The sequence below is a fragment of the Rousettus aegyptiacus genome, unplaced genomic scaffold (assembly GCF_014176215.1).
Source record: "Rousettus aegyptiacus isolate mRouAeg1 unplaced genomic scaffold, mRouAeg1.p scaffold_m13_p_11, whole genome shotgun sequence".
Classification (NCBI taxonomy): domain Eukaryota; kingdom Metazoa; phylum Chordata; class Mammalia; order Chiroptera; family Pteropodidae; genus Rousettus; species Rousettus aegyptiacus.
Window position 1 is genome coordinate 47,076,003 of NW_023416286.1, and position 19,427 is coordinate 47,095,429.

General features: G+C 50.8%; 1 protein-coding gene across 3 annotated transcripts in view; it reads left to right on the forward strand.

Annotated features, from left to right (window-relative positions):
- The window catches only part of RASA3 (RAS p21 protein activator 3), a 120,061-nt gene extending 100,703 nt beyond the window's left edge, over positions 1 to 19,358 (forward strand). For all 3 annotated transcript variants that reach the window (XM_016151967.2, XM_016151966.2, XM_016151968.2), the window contains 11 exons: positions 802 to 925; positions 2,286 to 2,392; positions 3,333 to 3,410; positions 5,847 to 5,924; positions 7,085 to 7,158; positions 8,020 to 8,126; positions 8,755 to 8,837; positions 12,095 to 12,303; positions 13,545 to 13,648; positions 16,253 to 16,436; positions 17,780 to 19,358. In XM_016151967.2, the coding sequence (XP_016007453.1) occupies positions 802 to 925; positions 2,286 to 2,392; positions 3,333 to 3,410; positions 5,847 to 5,924; positions 7,085 to 7,158; positions 8,020 to 8,126; positions 8,755 to 8,837; positions 12,095 to 12,303; positions 13,545 to 13,648; positions 16,253 to 16,436; positions 17,780 to 17,855 (1,224 nt within the window). In that variant the 3' untranslated portion in view covers positions 17,856 to 19,358. The remainder of the gene's footprint in view (positions 1 to 801; positions 926 to 2,285; positions 2,393 to 3,332; positions 3,411 to 5,846; positions 5,925 to 7,084; positions 7,159 to 8,019; positions 8,127 to 8,754; positions 8,838 to 12,094; positions 12,304 to 13,544; positions 13,649 to 16,252; positions 16,437 to 17,779) is intronic.
- The last annotated feature ends 69 nt before the right edge of the window (positions 19,359 to 19,427 follow it).

The following is a 19,427-nucleotide window of genomic DNA, read 5'->3' on the forward strand; positions in this document are numbered from 1 at the left end:
GACCCAGCTGAGGCATGCTTTGCGAGGGCGCCCACTAGAGGCTGAGGTGGAGAGGTTGACTGTTTCCGCTGTGTCAAGTGACCAGTCCTGGTTGATTATTTGCCACCCCCTTTCTTTGCTCTTGGCTTCTTTCCTGCTGACCAGTTGTCACTCTGTGGCCTGCCACACTCAGCTCCTGCTCCTTCCCCCTCCCTAGCATACCAGGAGCCACCCCGTAGAGGTGGCCTCACCAGCCTGACCGGGCTTCCCTGCCCACCTTTCCCTTCCTCTCAGCAAACAGGTCCTAAATCTGGCCCACCCCAGGCCGTTCCCAGAGCTGTGTCCTGTTTTTAAAAACAGCAGAACTCCTTGATTTTGACACTTCACCCTAATGTTTTAGTTCTTTTCATGATTTTTTTTTAAAAAATCCAGATCATGCCAAGTCTTTGTCATGTCTTTAAAGAAAAGAGATGGAGTTCTCGCCTTCAGGGACTTATAGTCCAGCGAAATGACCTCTACGTTCAGTTAATGGGATTCTAGGTGGAGGAGGGGGACACAATGTGACTTTCCCCTACACCCTGGAACTCCAGTTACTTATGCCATGTGAATTATTATAACTACTCAGTGTGTATTTTGAGAGACTGTTTTTAAATCGTAATGAGAAGTATACCTTCTGCTGCCGTGGCTCCCCACAGCTGCTCTGAGCTTGTTTCTTGCCTCTGGACTCTCTCCCTCCCCAGTGTGGTCGTGATGCTCCAGGCAGTGTTGGGAGAGAATCTGGTCCAAATGAGCACCATTGGTGTGTCCCACATCTCATTGCAGGAGAACCTGCGGCAATATGTTGACCGCATCTTCAATGTCATCACCAAGTCGGGGGTGAGCTGCCCAACTGTCATGTGTGACATTTTTTTCTCTCTCCGAGAGGCAGCTGCCAAGCGCTTCCAAGGTGAGTCTTCTGTGGCTACGGCTCATGCGGTGGAAAATAACTCCAGGCCCTCACTGGGTAGTTCCCCTTCTCTGTGCCAATACCTTAAAGCAAAGAAGGGACATTTCAGAGTCCCCATAAGGACAGTTCTAACGTAGCGGCTGGGCCAGCACTCAGACTCAGCGTGGGGGGCCCACGTGGCATCCCTCTCCGTCTGTGTCCTGTCTACACGTCCTGGGTGAACCCGTGCCCCAGCCCTCGGCAAGACCAGCTGGCCGAGCTTTGTCCCGGGATTTATTTGGGATGGAGTGTTAACAAGTCTGAGTTTGCACCTCTGCAGTTAGAGAAGGGGCCCTTCTCAGTTCTCCCGCGGATTCCTGCTGTGGTCAGTCACAGCACTGCTCGGTGCCCTGTTATCCAGTGCTGCCTTGCTGCATTTTCAAGAAAGACATGATGAGCCCTTTGGGGAACTGGGACTGGAGGGGTCCCAGGAACAAGCCCCCTCTTTTTAGTTATGCTGCTTCCTCGGGGAGGCACCCAGAGCCACCCAGGTAGACTTCCTCTTGGGCAAAGTAGAGATGTCCTGCCCTGCTGGGCCTGGTCAGGTTAACAGGACCTGGGTGTAGGGGCCACACCAGCTTAGACTAGGTCTCAGAAGGCTAAGGAAGGGGCCACAGGGTGCCTGGCACTGCCCGGTAGGTGCCGTCCCCAACTAACTTCATTCGTCCCTGGGAAGCAGCTCAGGTGTGACCTGCTGTCTTGGGGAACAGGTAAAACCTTGGCCTCCAAGTCCCTAGAGCAGTCCCTGTGGCCTGGACAGAAAGCCCAGAGGTGAGCCCTGGCCCTGTCCAGCCACCCACTGGGGCACCTCAGTCCCCACCAGCCGCAGAGCCTGGGCCATGCGCTTCCAGCTGGGATGTCGTCCTTTCAAAGAGCTCGAGCTCCTTCCAAACTGAAGAGCATCAAGTGTCTGGGAGGGGCAGTTACCAGTCACAGGAAGCCTCTGACCTCCTTTGGAATAAGATGGAAATAAATAAATAATAAACAAACCATACCCTCTCACCCCAGATCTGAACAAACCAGCCAGTAATGAGTCATCCCCCTGTAATGCCACTAGGGCCTAGTGAGTGAGTTGTTTCTGTTACAGCCCAACTGTCAGACAGTGCTGAGCTTTTAACAACAGTGATACAGAGAGCGAGAGAGAGAGCGAGAGAGAGAGCGAGAAAGAGAGTAGGGCCAAAGATAGCTTCAAGCCAGCATCTCCACCTCCAGGAGACCCTCGGGAAGAGCAAGGCTCTGGGTTCGAGACTCCCTCCCCAGGTCCACTGCTGTCATCTCAGAGAGCCCCGTTGAGTTGACTCTATCTTTGTCCTGGCCACAGATGACCTGGATGTGAGGTACACGGCTGTTAGTAGCTTCATTTTCCTGAGATTCTTCGCTCCCGCCATCCTGTCTCCCAACCTCTTCCAGCTCACGCCTCACCACACGGTAAGTGAGCATCAGCCTTTGTAAACTGGTAAACTAGTCCTCCTGTACCAGCCAGTCTTCCTGCACCAGCAGGTGACATTGAACTTGGGCCAGGGTCTCTTTGCGAGGTATGTAGAGGTGGGAGATGACGCTGTTGCATGGTTATCAGGTTGTGAACATGCCACGTGCCTGTAACTTTGTCTACAAGAGGGTTTAGTGTATAAGTTGTGTCATTAAAACGTGGATGATGAGACCAGGGTTCTAACTACCAGCTGCTCTCATGTTCTCCCTCCCACCATAGAAAAGATGGGAGTATTTATGATCTGTCATATGCTCAGTCGTTTAACTAATCAACAAATATTTATTGCGCACTCACTACGTACCAGGCTCCGAGCTGTCATGGAGCCGATGTTAGTGACACATGAGCAGAAAAAGGGCGAGGCGGGCACTGCGCTTCGTGGAAAGCCCAGGGCGAGGGGGTTCGAGGGTGATGGGCCTGTTCCTGTTTTCGCTGGTTTTCAATTAGCGCTCCAAACCATGTGATGGCAGGACAGGTCACCTGGGAGATGCAACACTGGGGACGGTAACCAAGCAGGGATGCTAAGTTGAAAATGCTCCTTTTGTGTGTTGGGCCCAGAGCACTGATTCCCAGCAGGTTCTCACACAGTGCTTCTGTAGGAGCCACCGGCACCTTGTGAAGATGCTGGGGTCCGGGGTCGGGGGTCTGGAGTGGCCTGAGAGCCTGCATTTTTAGCAACTCCCAGACCACACGGAAGAGAAGAATCTAAATGAACTTTTCCAAATCCAGTATTTGCACGTTTACTGTTTACTAGCAGACAGCATGCTTGTGCTGTGAAGCTTTTAGGTGATGTCATTCATTTCGTTGGCTGTGTAATTCTCAGCTCAGTCACAACACTGTAAAATATTTAAACAAAACATATTTCTCTTTCCCATCTGACAGGACCCACAGACTTCTAGGACGCTGACACTTATCTCAAAGACCATTCAAACTCTTGGCAGCTTATCCAAGTCAAAGTCTGTAAGTTGTTTATTTTAATTATCTTCTCTTTTTGACATAAAAGGGTGTATTTTTAATGCAGTTTAAACAGTAAAGAACAATAAAGAATAAGGTTCATCGCCATCAAACCCGTATTACAAGAAATGTTAAAGAGACTTCTTTAAGAAGAAGGAAAAAAAAGATAAAAAATATGAATAATAGAATGACAACAACTATATACCTATCAATAATTACTTTAAATGTAAGTGGATTAAATGCTTCAATCAAAAGACATAGGGTGGCTGACTGGAGAAAAAAACAAGACCCTAACGTGTGTTGCATATAAGAGACTCGCTTCAGACTGAAAGACACACAGACTGAAAGTAAAGGGATGAAAAGAGATATTTCATGCAAATAGAAATGAAAAAAAAAAAAAAAGCTGGGATAGCAACACTTACATCAGACAAAATAGACTTTAAAACAAAGGCTATACCAAGAGATAAGGACATTTCATATACAATACCCAAGATATGGAAGCAACCTAAGTGTCTATTGATAGAGAATTGAATAAAGAAGATGTGAAATATATAGAGAGAATATTACTTACCCATATAAAAGAATGTAATCTTACCATTTGCAACAACGTGGATGGACCTAGAGAGTATTATACTAAGTGAAATAAGTCAGACAAAAAAAAAGAAATACCATATGATTTCTTTTATATGTGAAATCTATAAAACAAAATACATGAATAAGCAAAACAGAAACAAACTTAGGTACAGAGAACAAACTGATGGTTGCCCGATGGGAAGGCATTTGAGGGTTGGGTGAAAAAGGTGAAAGGATTACAAATTGGTAGTTACAAAATAATCATGGGGATGGAAAGTACAGCCTAGGGAATATAGTCGTTAACATTGTAATAACAGTATGGTGCCAGGTGGGTACTAGACTTGTTAGAGGGATCACTTCGTAAGTTATATAAATGTCAAACCACTATGCTATACATATAATATATAAATGTCAACTGTAATTGAAAACAATTTTTAAATGAGTCAAAAAAAGAACAGTAAAACCAGCTAGTCATCCCCTCCAATAAGCTTAGGAGATAGAACATTCCAGCACTTTCCAAGTGCCCCTTTGCCCCTCTGAGCTGTGAAACTTTGCGTTTTTAGAGGAAAAATAGGATGGCACATGGTACGTTACTATCACCTGTAGCATAGCTAACTCATCCACTCCCGTGTGCGGATTCAGACACTGAGCCTCCTCAGCTCCGCCGCCCCAGGTTGCCCAGTCCCATTGCCACGAGCTGGCAGCGGCCTCGACCTTGAGCATCTGAAGACATCCAAATCTTAGGAAGGATGAGTCGCTGCTAGATGGCCAGAGGGCTCTTCCACATGCAGACGGCAGCACACCCCTTTCCTTCCTGGGGCTCTGTATTCATTTCACTCCCTTTGGTGATAAATCAGTGTGTCCCCTTCATTGTCACTTACTTCATACTGGATTTGGTGCTGAGTGCACCCCGAGAGTCTGCCCCAGGGTCTGAGGCCTCAAGAAAGTGTCTCATCACCAGCAGTTCTGAAGATGTTGAGAGGCAACATGTACAGATAGTGATGTGCAGACTGAGGTGGCGTGCTTCTTAGCGATGGAGTTCAAGGTTGGCTCTGACAGTAGACAGGCCAGCTTGGGTATGGCCTCCCCTTCTATCTGGAAAGGGTTGAGCAGCAACCCATGGAAGCCCCTACTTCAGCCCTCCTCGTTCTGTTCTTTGTGGAGCTGTTAGTTTGCTTGACTTTCTTTGGATCAGAGTAAAATGAAAGACGTGTGGTCGCTAACGGGCAGGCTAAAGTGCACTAAGTACTTCTCTCCACTAGTCAACCCGTTTTTGTCGGCTGGAAGTTCAGGAAGATAGGCACTTGCCGGGTGTGAGGTCTGCACAAAACCCACTTCATTTTCACATCCAGAAATAGTGAAGTGACCTAAATATGAGCACAGAGCTAAATGGGGTAGGGCATTAGGGATGGTCGCTTTGAAGGCCCCTCCCCGAATTCCTGTGCTCGGCCCCCACTCCCGTTCCCTCCTGTCACTACCCCCAGCTCACCGAGGAGGCTCCATCCCAGAGGCCACATCTGGGTGCAGTAAAAACCCGGAACCCAGATGTTAGTGACCACACAGGGAAGGGCGTTGAGTCACTTGTAAAAAAATAACTCACTGAAGACTCCCCTGACACACCTCATATAGTTAGCTTTTAAAAATACAGCTCAAGTGGAATTTATCTCTGGTCGTTTTAGCATGCTTCTGTGATTTAAGGTCCACTGTGCCTGGGCTAAAGTTCTGGGGCATCACTTATAACCTGTACAGCTACCCAGCAGTACTTGTCATCTTACCATAAAAAGAAGCTTGTCATAATCTGTGCCTATAGATTTTTCAGGTTTAGGCCGAGATCTGTAGACCTTCATTAAGTGACCTGTTTGGTTTTAGGCCAGTTTTAAGGAATCCTACATGGCTGCATTTTATGAATTCTTCAATGAGCAGAAATATGCTGATGCAGTAAAAAATGTGAGTATTGACATCAATTAACACAGACTTACTGCCCCATGTTACATTTTGTTCCTAAGAAACAGAGTTGCTTTTTTAAAAAATAAATAAATAAATAAGTTAAGCTTTATGAAACATAAAATCGACCATTAGCCGCTTTAAACAGTTTGGAGCATTCGATTCATTCCCAGTATCGTTGGACCAACGCTCCCCCCTCCCCCCTCCCACTCTCCCCCCACCTGCCGCAGCCACGTGCCAAGACCCTCTTCACCCCAGAGCTGCTCTAAATTGCTCCTGCACCACACTCCTCTTTGAGACCTGACAGTTGGAGGTGCTCATTCTTCACTTTTTATGTCTGAATTCTTTCTAAGTGACTTCACATTATACCTTCATAGAATATCACCCCATTTGTTCCACAAATTCTCATATCCTGCCCCGTCCTGGCCATCTGTTCCTGGAGCCCACCCCCCACCACCGAATGCCTCACTGTTGTGGAACTCTACAAACCCTGGACCAAGAGTTAGGGACATAGTGCTTGGGGAGAAACTCTTCTGGATCCTAAAACTCTGCTTTTTTCTTCTGTTCAGAATCAATCACACATGTTTATTGCTCAGAAATCATCAAAAGCCTGACTAGAAGTGAAGGAAGGGAGAGGAGCTGGGGGTAGCCATCGATTGAAAGAAGGAATCCAGATAGGCCATGGGGCAGTTGAACTGAGCAGCAAGGCCCCCCCACCCCGCCTCTGGCAAAGCCACAGGGGGAGGGAGGGCTCTCGGGAGATAAGGACGGCAGGGAGGAGAGCTGGTACTACTTCCAGTTCCTTGAGAGATGCATTCTCTGGGTCACCTGTTAAAATGCAGTGGACTTCCAGGTGTTACCTGAAGCCTGGCAAGCTTTCAGACCGAGTAATAGCTGGGGTACAGTGAGACCTTCCCTGGAGGGGCCAGCGGGAGGTCAGAGTGGGGCCTGGAAGCTTCTCAGCCGCAGTGGAAACCAGCGCAGGATCCCTACAATTCTCGAATAAGGACCCGCTGCCCTGGCACCTGCTTCCCAGATTCTTCTCTCTTCTCTAGTGTCAGAAAGGGACACAGAGTATCCTATAGCACCATTTATATGTAAGAACGAATGTATTCAGGTGTGCCATTTACCCTTTTAATAGTCTGGTTTCTTTCTCACCTCAGTTCTTAGATTTGATCTCATCCTCTGGGAGAAGAGACCCCAAGAGCGTGGAGCAGCCCATCCTGCTTAAGGAGGGGTAAGGCCAGCGAGTGCCACTGAGCAGGTGGGAGAGAAATGCAGGGGGTAGGCACTCCCAGTCTGCCCCAGCCGTGAAGTGGGACGTCTCTGCCTGGGGCGCCAGTGGTCTCCGAGGTCAGAGGCAGCCCAGACCCTTTGGGGGCTGGAGAGACCTGGGAGAAGCATGGCCTTCGTCCGTTACTTTTAAACTCCTCGAGACTGACCCAGATCATGACTAAACATGGCATTGCTTACTTTTGTTTCTCTGTGCCTGTCCTCTGCTGAATTTGTGGAGTGGAGAAATGTCTGTCAGGGGGAGGAAAGGGGATGAGGACATTGAACAACCCCTGACTATCGAGCATTTCCGCACAGTCGGCTCGTTCACGCCTAAGTTCAAGGCCTCGCCTTCCCCTCTGTTAGCCCCTCACTCCCGAAACGTCTTCTGTCAGGAGACACTGAAGCACAGTACCTACCAGAGAATAGGTGTTTCTTTCACATCGCTGGTCTCTGCTTTCCAGAATACACCTACATGGCTCTGTGAGCATTTCTTATTGGTCTTTTCAGTGTGGGAGATGGGGCTGCTCTGGTGGAGTTCCAATAAACACTCTGTCATCACCAGCTTGTAATTTAAAGTTAAAACCAGCCCAGGGGCTAAACTTCTAAAGTAGAGACACTGGCTTTTGATTTTTTTTAATCCTTTTGCTTGGAAATAAAATGATAAGATCGAAAATCTACAGTCCGCATCAGGTATCACAAATATAAAGATGGCGAGTTATTTTGATTTGCAGATGTGACTTTAGGCTGCAGGATGGGTAGGGTGGTGTGAGACGAGCCCCTGAGCCATGGGACGTTCACCCGCCAAATATCCTCTTCTTAATAGGTTCATGATTAAGAGGGCACAAGGACGAAAGCGCTTTGGAATGAAGAATTTTAAGAAACGATGGTTCCGCCTGACAAACCATGAATTTACCTACCAGAAAAGCAAAGGTAACAAGACAAGTTCACTTTTTCCTTGTCTTCATATCCCTGTGTTTTCAGGGACTAGAGCCTTGTTTAAGCCCCGTTGGGGTTACAGTCTGCTTTTCTAGGGTGAAACAAGGCAGAGAAGGTGTGTCCCTCAGAGTGAGCAGTTTCTTCAAATAGGAGAGCGGGGGGCGACATCCACAAGGGTGACCTGGGTGGTGGGTGCCGGGTGGCAGGCAGGTCCTGTACCTCCTAGTGCAGGAATCAGGGTCTCACCGGACGTAATAGTCTTCTCCTATTTTGGCTATGTTCTCCTGGACCTGAAATGGCTCAGATCTATATCATAGAATGGTGAGAATGTGATTTCTCTCCATATAAATGCAGGAACATGGCTCCCGGAGACAGTGTGTGAGAGGCCTTGGTGTCGTGATGGAGGCAGCTATTGGGTGTCATTGGGAATGAGTGTGTGACATTCAGGTGTTCTGTGGACACAAAGGACTCTTCCCCAGGCCTCTGACCATTGCCCCTTGGCCCCCTCATGCCCGTGGTCTCTGTTTCCTAACCATCTCACCTAAGAGGAGACCAGAACACCTCCTCCCGACCTGGCATTGACCTCTGGGCCCGTCTGCTCACTAACGTCCCTCTGCTGCAGGAGACCAGCCTCTCTACAGCATTCCCATCGAGAACATTCTGGCAGTGGAGAAACTGGAGGAGGAGTCGTTCAAGATGAAGAATGTGAGTGTGCCATCTCCAGGAGGCTAGCTCCCTCCGCTCCTGCTACCTTCCTGCCTCCCCTGCCTCTCCTCTTAGGGCCCGCGTTGCCTGCTGTTCACAAGGCACTGTGTGATTTCTCATCGAACCACAGAGCAGCCTGGCTGTCCCTGCCTGGGTCGGCCGGGGCGGGCAGAGCCTGACGGAAGGTGGCTTCTCTGGCTGTTCCAGAAGTCCAGGGACCTCTGTTAAAGGACACCGGGAAAAGACAGGCTCTGGGACCATGCAGAATTTATTTGAAACTTTTACTTTGATATAATTTTGAACTTACAAAAAAGTTACAAGAACAAAACAAGGACCTCCCATGTTCACTAATCCAGAATCCCTGGTTTTGTCCCCTTTACTGAGCATGGTCCCTCATTCTCCCTCATCTCTCTCCATGTATAATGTACACATGTTTTTTGAACCGTATTAATACTTTAGTGTGTTGCTTGTAAACAAGGGCATTTTTTTATATAACCCTATGTAGTTACCAAAAGGAGGATGCCCAACACTGATATGATAATAGTATTACTAATCTACAGTTCGTGTTTAAATTTTGCCAGTTGTCCCAAGAATCCTTCTTTATAACGTTTTTTTTTCCCCCAGGCCATCACGGAATGCAGGGTCACATGGCCCATTTAGTTCTCTGTTGTCTCCTTAATCTGGAATGTTCCTCCGCCTTTTCCCCTGTTCTGTGGCCTTGGCATTTTTGAAGCAAACAGGCCAGTTGTTGTGGGCATACCTCAATTTGGGCGTGTTAGGTGGTCAGCCAGGTAGGTTTTGGGTGATGTGTTTTTGTCAGGAACCCCAGAGGTGCCTTGCGTCCTCTGGGTGCATCGTGTCAGGAGGCCTGGCTCATAGTTAATCAGTGACGCGTGAAGAGATGCACTGAATTGTGTCAGCATCCTGTTCCTCCTCAAATTCTCCCCCGTCCATGATGCGTTTCTGGCTCCGTTATTCCCTCGCTGCTTTTCTTGGCTTCCTACCATGCACAGCTTTCTCTTCTCCCCCATGGAAGCTTATTCATCTGTTTGTTGGGACTGTAAGGACTCCCAGGGCCCCATTTTATTCAGGAGCTGGAGTCCTACTCGCTGCCCTGGGAGGACGGCCCGGTTCCACATAGCAGTACGGCCTGTTGTACTCTGCCTCTCTGCATCAAGCATCGTTTCCTCCCTCAGCAGGCTCAGCCACGTGTCAGGTTTATGGTTTATAGAATGGGACCCCGAGTGAGGCTCTGCCTCCTGGGAGCTGGCAGGGGCTCCAGTCTGTCCCCTTCCCTCTTCTGTGTCTGTCCTCTCCTTGCTCATTGACACAGCCTGATGGTCTGGTATTCATTAGGTATCTAAGGCCACACCAGGTCTGGGGGATGCTGTGGTTCTGTTTTGGCTGGGCCGGGATTGAAGAGTCATGAGGAGTTCCCATTTCCACCTGGTCTGAGATCTGCCTGGAGGCCCGGAGTGGGTGGTGTTTGCTGGACCCAGGAGGTGGCTCCATCCTGTGCTTGGTCAGCAGGCACCAGCTCCCGCTCATCCTGCCCTGTCTTAACTCAGTCCCTAGTCCTTCCCCCAGGGCTATGTGAGGCCACTTCTTTGGCAGGCAGATGACCCTATAGAAGATGCGGGGGTTTTCCTGGACCTGAGGGACGTTAACACCATCGTGCCTGCTCCAGGAGGCCACCTCCTTTGCGGGCAGTATTCTGTAACGTGACTGCACCTCATCCTCTCCCGGATGGGGACTAGAAACGTTGTGCCTCAGCCGGCGGCATTCCCAGACGTCCACGGAAGGATGCAAGTGTGGAATATGTCCTGGAAGCAGCTGGGATCTGTTTCATTCTGTCAGCTCCTTAATTTAGGTTTAGAATAATTCCTAATTTTAGCATTGTTTATTCATCGGCCTCTTTTCTTCCTGCTGCCTTTCTCAGAGCCAGCTTCCCGGACGCTGACCACTAGGTTAATGGCTGTTCCATTCGGGAGACATTTTTGAAGGCTTGCTGTGTGCCAAGCCCTGTTGGAGGGATCAGCTTGTGAGGACAGTCAGGACAAAATACCTCCTTCTAGGGGTTCTCCCTCCATTGGGGACTGAAGCCATACGTGGATTTGTGCACTTTGAGGCCTGTACAGCAGTGCCTGTGTATGCCGGGCGGGACAGGGGTACTTCAGTCTCTGGAAATGAACCCTGGCTGTCCACTCAGGAAATTAGACTCACAACTCATTTTCCCAGAATTCATCAACTCCTGTTCCTTCCTCCTCGGTGCCTTTGGAAAAGGCCACCATCATCTTTCTTTGACATCCTGACTGCTGGCCTCCCCTCATGCCTCTACCACGTCCAGCCCGAGAGCCTCCCAGGACTCTGACTGTCCGTCTACCTTCTCGCTCACTCCCTCTTTTGTGCAGCTGGCTTGCTCCCGCGGGGAGCACCTGACCCTCCCTGATACTCTAGAGACTTTGCATATACTGTCCCTGTGGCCCCAGGACCTCTGCGTCTACTGTCCCTGCTGCTCGGGCACTTCCTATCCCTGCTTTCTTCGCTCAGCTTAATTAATTAACTCTTAGTCACTCCGTGATCTCACAGAGGATCATTTATTCGGAGGGTTCTATACTGACCCCCCATTAGGCTTCATCCTTAGCCCCCTGCACTTTGTTTTCACTTTACGTTTCTTGCTGGCTAGGACCTCATGAAGACAGAAACTCTTTTTGGGCCACACTGTGTCCTCAGGACCTAGAATAGTACCTGGTACTCAGGAATGTTTGTTGAATGAATAATAAATAGGAAAGGCAGTGCCATCTCAAAGCCTCATGAAAGAAGTAAACCTGCCTAGAATGAGGAGGACAAGTCCCCAGGGTGATCAGTGGGGAGGAAGGGACCTGTCAGATGGAGACAACAGCACATGCAAAGGCCATGAGGCCGGTCTAGAGATGAGGTGGGCAGGGCGAGCTCTGATGTACCTTGCATAGAAGCCTACCCCAGCTTAAAATCTAGGGGGCCCCAAAGAAACCAACCCATTTGTGTAATGGCCACAGTCAGCTCCAGGAGGTCCTGTGGGGGAGACAAGCAGTGCTACTCCTTTGCATTTCGAATGGAGACTCCTGACACCCCGGAGCTTGTCCGAGCCTCGGGATTACTCCAGACCCTCCCACTGCAGCCCTGGGCTTATACTGTCAAAGATAATGACCCTGTGGCTCTTGCCGGAACTCTTGTTTGCTGGGCGGCCCCCCTGAGTTCATTCTCTGTCTCCCCAGATGTTCCAGGTCATCCAGCCTGAGCGAGCGCTGTACATCCAGGCCAACAACTGTGTGGAGGCCAAGGCCTGGATCGACATCCTCACCAAAGTGAGCCAGTGCAACAAGAAGCGCCTCACCGTCTACCACCCCTCCGCCTACCTCAACGGCCACTGGCTGTGCTGCAGGGCCTCCTCGGACACGGCCCCTGGCTGCACCCCTTGCACTGGGTAGGGTCTGTGCCTTTCCAGCCTTCTGGACCTCCCAGCCTCCCAGCATAGCCAAGCAGTGATCCAGTTTGTGCACTCTACCAGGAAGTTTGGTCAAGGGGTCGAGTTGGAGTTATAACACAGCCCACTTGGCAAACTGCGTACAGCAGGCAAAGTGTCCAAGGCTGTTCTCTCAGTCATCCAGGAGCCTCCACCTGAGGGAGCCCCTGGGCTCATCCTCCCGAAGGCTCTGTGTAGACTGGCAGGAACTCCAAGCCTTAAAGAGTCCTGCCCCTGCTGGGAGTTGGAGCCATCCTTGGGGAGTGGGCGGGCGGTGGAGGAGGGGGCTCCAGGCAGAGAGAAGATCCACCCCCGACACCGCCAGGGTTTTGCCATCTTGTTTCTTATAAGAAGAGCCTGGAAGTGTTCCACCCTCCTGACCACACCTCCTTTGATATCTCCAACCGACACACCCTCCCCTCTCTGCAAACTGAGGCAGGCTTTCTCTTGCTAGCCCCCCATTAGCTGGGCTTTCTGTGGGTAATTAGAGGCTTATCTCTGCCAGTCCTGGAAGGAGGTCTGGGTACCCCAAGTCTGGCTGGTGCTCGGCCAGTCCTTGTGCCTCTTGTGGCTTGTGAGAACAGGGACAACTGCTGTTTGTTGTGGTTGTGGCTATAGTGAATCCCCCCCCTCCCCCGCCCCCGCCCCCGAGCTTGCAGAGGTGAGAACGGGAGATGCGGCTTTGCAGGTGAAGGAGCTGACTTAGAATAAATTGCTGCTGGGTCTTGTCCAGGAGTCTGTGTGTCCGAGCCCCATCCTGTCCCCCCAGAGAGGCTGAGCCCTGTGTCAGGGGGAGGGCCCACAGCCGCACCTTTGGGCAGGAGCAGGAGCCCACTGCAGCCTTAGGGAGGAGAGGGGACCCACTGATCCCCACCTGGGGCAGCCAACCAGCTCTTCGGGACTAATGGCCCATGTGCATCTGTTGGGGCTGTTTTTATTACAGGTTATTTCTTTCCACAGCAAAACAAATCTGCTTTGTTGGCTTGCTGTCTTGGCAGATGTGTGGGTACTAAGAGACTTTCAGTACTCCAAGACTGTGGACAGTCACTTTTAAACACTTGTGAACCACACACAAATGCCTCAGTTCCGGTCAGGGATAAATTCAATGTTAGATCACTCCCTTGTCTTTATTATCTTTTTAAAAAATCAATATCATGAATAACAGTGTTGTGCTTTCCATGCTTCTCACTGTGTTTGAGCAGCGGCCTCCCAGCAAACATCCAGCTGGACATCGACGGGGACCGAGAGACGGAGCGCATCTACTCCCTGTTCAACTTGTACATGAGCAAACTTGAGAAGATGCAAGGTAAGGAAGGACAGGATGTAGTCCAGCCTCTGTCACACAAGATCATAGGCAGCTGTAGGGACACCTGGCCGGGGTCCTGGTGACACGTGGAGCCTTCTGCAGAGATGACTCAGGGAAGTACAGGCATACCACATTTTATTGTGCTTCTCTTTATTGCAATTCCTGGATGTTACATTTTCAACAACATCAAGGCGAGATCCTCCACGAGCAAAAAGATTAGGACTTGCTGAAGGCTCAGATGAGGATTAGTATTTTTTAGCGATATACATTGTTATTTTAGACATAATGCTAACACACACCTAATAGGCAATAGTATAGTGAAACATAACTTATATGCACTGGGAAACCAAAAATTTGTATGACTTGCTTTATTGCAATATTTGCTTTATTGTGGTGTCTGGAACTAAACCCCCAGTGTCTCTGAGAGACGCCTGTAAACCCCTCTGAGTCTCTATGGCCTACGTTCAATGTTATTGTTTTGCACTGTTGGGGAAAAGCTTTCTGCAGCTTAGGCATCTTTTGGGGGGAAAATTCAGTACTTGACACCATGGAGGGTCAGCGCAGACCACCTGATTAACTAACTGTCCAGTTGTCAAGTCTGTAGTGCTTCATCCTGTTTCCTGGGCTGTTTTATAAGAGCGAACCAGTCGCCCTGCTGAAATCAATACGTACACACCCTGGCGTTTCCCTAGGTCTTGGTTTTACAAACCTTGCTAAAGAAGAAATGCAGCGAACTTATTGTGTGATCTGTTCTAGTTGATGCCAGTTTTATTTTCTCCTTCATGAGCTTAGCTCATAATCTGTTTAATAATTCCTTCCAAATTTTTGCATCTGATATGTGGCTCATGGACTCCTTCACGTTCTCAACACTAAAAGCCACTCACGCGCCGTGAGCCCTCGGACCTCCTCCGGCGTCTGGGCCTCACTCGGGTCGCTCCCCGCTCTCACCCGCCCAGACCACACTCTTTGGTGCCCTGAGATGGGATACTTTTGGGAATCACAGAGCCCGCTTTGGCGTCCGCTGTGAGATAAACTGGGCACGTCACGCACCAGGCGAGCCCTGATTTCCTCGTCTGTGAAATGGGGCGGCAGTGGCACCAACCCCGTGGGGTTAATCCGAGGACTGAGCAGGATAAACCCCCACACAGCAGTGAGCACCGCGCCTGGAGCTGGGAAGGGCCGGGTGCTGGCTGCCTGTATCTTTATCCTTATCACCGCCGCCATCGTCGTCCCTCCTCGCAGGGCCTTCGGTGATGCCTGCAGACCCCCTCGTCAGTGACGATGTCAGCCTGTTCTCCGCTAACCCTGCACTGTCCTGGCAGTGAGAGTTGGCTTTTTCTTTGGTTCCCTTTCACGTGTTTCACAAACATTTGCTTATTCAGACCTTAGCCTTCTTGACCTGTCCGTGGTGTCCCCTCCCTCCATCTTTATGGCAATAGCAGCCGCAGCTCCCATTTGTGCTGGGCCAGGAACCTCACAGGGGCGCTGATCCCCCCATTTCCTGGAAAGGTTCACTGAGGCTCTGGAGCTTAAGTAACTCGCCCAAAGCCAAGCAGCTGCAACAAGCCGTGGCTTTGGGGAGGAAATGCAGGCAGCCTGGCTCCCGAGACCATAACCCTGTGCTTCGCTTGAAAGAGGAAAAGGCCGAGCTCATGCTCATGCTCTGGGGGCCCCTGGCCTCGTCTCCCTTCTCCTCCTCCTCTCCTTCGCTCTGTTGCCTCTCACGCTTAGAATCCCTTATCTTTCTCATGTCACATTCCCTTTTTCTTTGAATTTTAAATCTTCCCACTTTTCATTTGTGCAGACTTGCGACTTTTCAATAAGAATTTAGGGTTTTCCCCAAACTAGGAGGAAGTAAAGACAGCAAAGTGGACAGGACACCAGCGTGTTCTGTGATAATGAATTAGCATCATGGATAAGGGCAGGGAGCCCCCTTGATGCTGGCTCACCTGCAAAGTGCACATCTTCCCACTTGGTCTCTCTGTGGCCGTGGAGCGTAGAGCCCAGCTCAGGTGTTTGGGGACATTGGGGGGGCCTGGGCCAGCTCTGGTGTTTGGGGGCTTCCTGTGGATGACTAAAGACTACAGCATGGTCTTCGGCAAGGGTGAAATGGCCCAATAAGAGTAACCTGCTGAGCAGGTAGAGGTAAGAGAGGTCCCAGGAAACTGCTAGCACAGACTAGCCAAGAGGTGATGCCCTCAAGCTCATCTTCCCAGATCGACCATGTGTGACCCCACAGGTCTTAAGCCAGCCTGGCCTACTGTACAGGAGCAGATGTCTGCTGTTTGTGGCTTCGTGAACCCCTGGGGTGTGGATGGGCACAAGTTGCCTAGGAGAAGGGCTGGTCAGAGATGGGCTGGGGCCCAGGCACTCAGGGCTGGACCCTCAGAAGCCTCGCTTCCTGGGCCCTGGTTTCCTAGCCCCACAGGCTTCTCCGGCACTCAGTGTCGGCTGGGCTCATGGGAGTAGCTTCCATTTCTGGATGCATCTGCTTGTGAGTGGTCAGCCCTTCCTTGAGGAGGCTGCTTCAGAGAAGGTCCAAGGGGCAGCCTGTCTGTGCACTGCCACTCACAATGACCTCCAGCCCTGTCCCTGACACTGCAGAGGCCTGTGGGAGCAGATCTGTGTATGACGGCCCCGAGCAGGAAGAGTACTCGACATTCATCATCGACGACCCCCAGGAGACCTACAAGACACTGAAGCAGGTCATTGCTGGGGTTGGGGCCTTGGAGCAGGAGCATGCTCAGTACAAAAGGGACAAGTTCAAGAAGACCAAGTATGGGAGCCAGTGAGTATGGTCCCCCGTTGCAAGGGTGTGGGGAGCTGGGGAAGAGGCTGCAGGGAGCTCCAAGGGGGCGTAGGGCGCTGGGCCTGCCCCAGAGCCACCTGTGTGCAGCCTCAGGGCTGGGCAGGCTTCCTGGCCCCTTCCAAGCAGGTCCTCCCTTTACTCTCCAGGGCCCTCCAGGCAGTGTCCTGGGGCAGCACCTCTCCCCCCTGCTCCCCTCCAGCCTCTACGCTCCTGCTCTTCTGCCCTCCTGCCTCCCCAACCCATCCACTTCCCAATTAGGCTTTCCTGGGCCAGCGGCCCTTCCCCCGGGAAGCTCCTCTCCTTTTCCTCACTCACTCTCTCTCTCTCTCAGCCAGCTCTGGACTGGCCCCCATCTGCCTCTTGAGCGGGAGGGAGGGGTGGAAGTGCAGAGATTTTAGACTCAGCCAAGCCCCCTGTGTCCCTTTCACTTCCTGATGGCCTTATGCCCACAGGCAGGTCAACCAAGCTGCATCCTTCCTGCTGCTTGGTTGGAACATTGGGTTAAATTACATAAAGGGCTAGAAGGGTCCTGAGGGGCTGCCCTCATTAGCGCCACTGCCAGGCTTTCCCTGTCCAGCCCGTGGACCACCGTGGTAGAGCCCGTTCACCCGCACAACCTTGGACGGGGCAGCCCCATGTGCTCGCAAGTCCTCCTCCCTGCTCCCTCCCTTCTTTCCAGGGAAGATGTGGGTTTGATCTAAGAAGGGAAGTGAAGGGGCTCTGGGAGAGATGCCACCTTTGACCAGGTGACGCTGACCCATCTTTGCTCCTAGACGAGGCTGTCCTGGCTCCACAAACATTCACAGCCCATTTCAGATCCCTTTTAACAGCCTCTCTCAAGAGAGCCCCCACTGACCTCCTAAAAATGCTGTCTTTCATGAAACATGGTAAAACCATGGGTTGAAAACAGCCTGTGACGCTGGATCCTGTTTCCTGTGGCAGCAGCCGTATGAGGGCTCAGGAGCTAATAGGACTGGCAACACACCAGTCACAGCCCTGAGGACCAGGCATTCAACAGACAGCGCTGTGCCCTCCGGGAACTCGCGGTTTCCACACGTGTGCGGGCGCGCAGCACATGCTGTGCATACACACTCTCTGTGCGCACGTGACCGACACACGGACCAGGGTCACGGCGGGTGCTTCCACGGGCGCCTTTGGGCTAATTCCTTCTTCCTTTGCTTGTCGGTATTTTTCATATTTATTACAAGGAATACACATTACATACATACATAGAAAAAAGTCTCAAAGAAAAAGTGCAGATGAGCACTGGTGATGGGGGGGCCGTGTCTCATTTTCTCCTCTCCCCCATTTCCCCTTTTCAGAGAACACCCCATTGGAGATAAGAGTTTTCAAAGCTACATCAGGCAGCAGTCGGAGGTCTCCACCCATTCCATTTAGAGCCTGCAGTACGTCCCATCCTAGGATGGCGCCCTGAGCTGCACCAGGAAAGCCACAGTCTTTGGGAAAGAGAAGGGAGAGAAAAGAAGGCAGAGTGAGCAAGCAAAGGGATTCACACTTTATCCGCTCGCGTAGATGACAGCATCGAGCTCGTGGAACTTCTGAGACTCTCCAGGAGCCGTTTTCGTGGTCGCCATGCACTTTAGTCACGCTGATGGGCAGGTGCTCTGAGCTGGCCTTTCTGGACCGAGGTGCTGGCGGGGCCTTGTCCTTTGCAGAGCGTGCGCTTCTGTCTCGTGTGCACTACTGCCTCTGCTGGTCTCTTCGATGCCTGCACCGTGGAGCCGTCTGGCCCTCTTAGCATTCTGCTTCAGCACAGCTGGGACATTATGAGCATTACGCTTTTCCTACGAGCCTGCTGTCCCAGTGGCCGTGGGCAGGTGACCTCTTGGTTTCAGCTTTTGATGTTGGTGTTGTTCATGGCTGGAGGGTCAGTTTTGTGGCCAGGATGTGCAGAACTGCACGGAGATCCCAATTTGAGGATGCTCTTGAGACTTTGGGAGTCCGAGGTCCTTCTGCAGAGAATTCCTATTGAGGGGCGGTGTCCAGATTCCGCTCCCAGAGGTTGGAGTCCCAGCCTTGCTGACCGCTGAGACACGCCCGCAGCCTGCAGAAGTCCCTGGAGCTGCGGGTCGAGCTGGGTGTCCGCGCAGCCCCCACTTTAAGCACACATTGTGTTGTTTTGCTGCCAGTGGGGTGTAAAAGTAGAGTCCACATTTGCCGCCCCTTGTGGAAGTTTGGAGAAGATTTTAAAAATAGAAATGTGTATTATTTCCAAGCTGTTTTTCTTAACGTTTTTAATTAGCTCTTTGATATAAAGTAACTCAGAACATTCAAACTTGGACTTATTAAAGGGGAGGGTGCCACAGTAGGACAAAAAAGGGAATGGGTTGCATTGCATGGAAACCAGTTACAGGTCCTCCAAAGACGATGAAGGAAGGGAAGTCCTGAGCCTGAAACGGGAGGTGCTCAGCTGTGCAGACGCCCCCTGGGCCCCGGGAGCAGTATTGCATGTGCTGTGTTTCTGTGAAGCCCCTTAGAAGCTATCAGGGCAGTGGCTGGGCTACTTTCTATTGGGGTGGGAGGGTCTAACTCAGGGGGAGCTGTTTGCTGAGTTTTCCCACAGTCCTCACAGCTGCGGGCTCTGGCTTTGGAAAGCACTGTTGAAACACGCAGGACCATGTGCCCTTGTGCCCATCTCTGTTCCTATTTGCAAGTGTTGTCCTTCAGACTCTTATTAATCTAGATGGCATATAGTAGCGTTACTTGTCACAAAAAGGGTGGAGAGAAATGTTGCAAAAAATAAACTTTGGGACACACAGCTATTAGGCTGCACCAGACTGCAATTTTTAACATGGATTTGTAACTTAATGTTTCTGTTTATAAGATACTAATGATTTGTGATGTATTTTACTGGCCAATTAAAACAGACGTTTTATTCTTTCTGTTGGATGGCTTAGTTTCCTAGGAGTGCCCACTGATAATTGCACACATGGGAGATGGGTGTGTGTT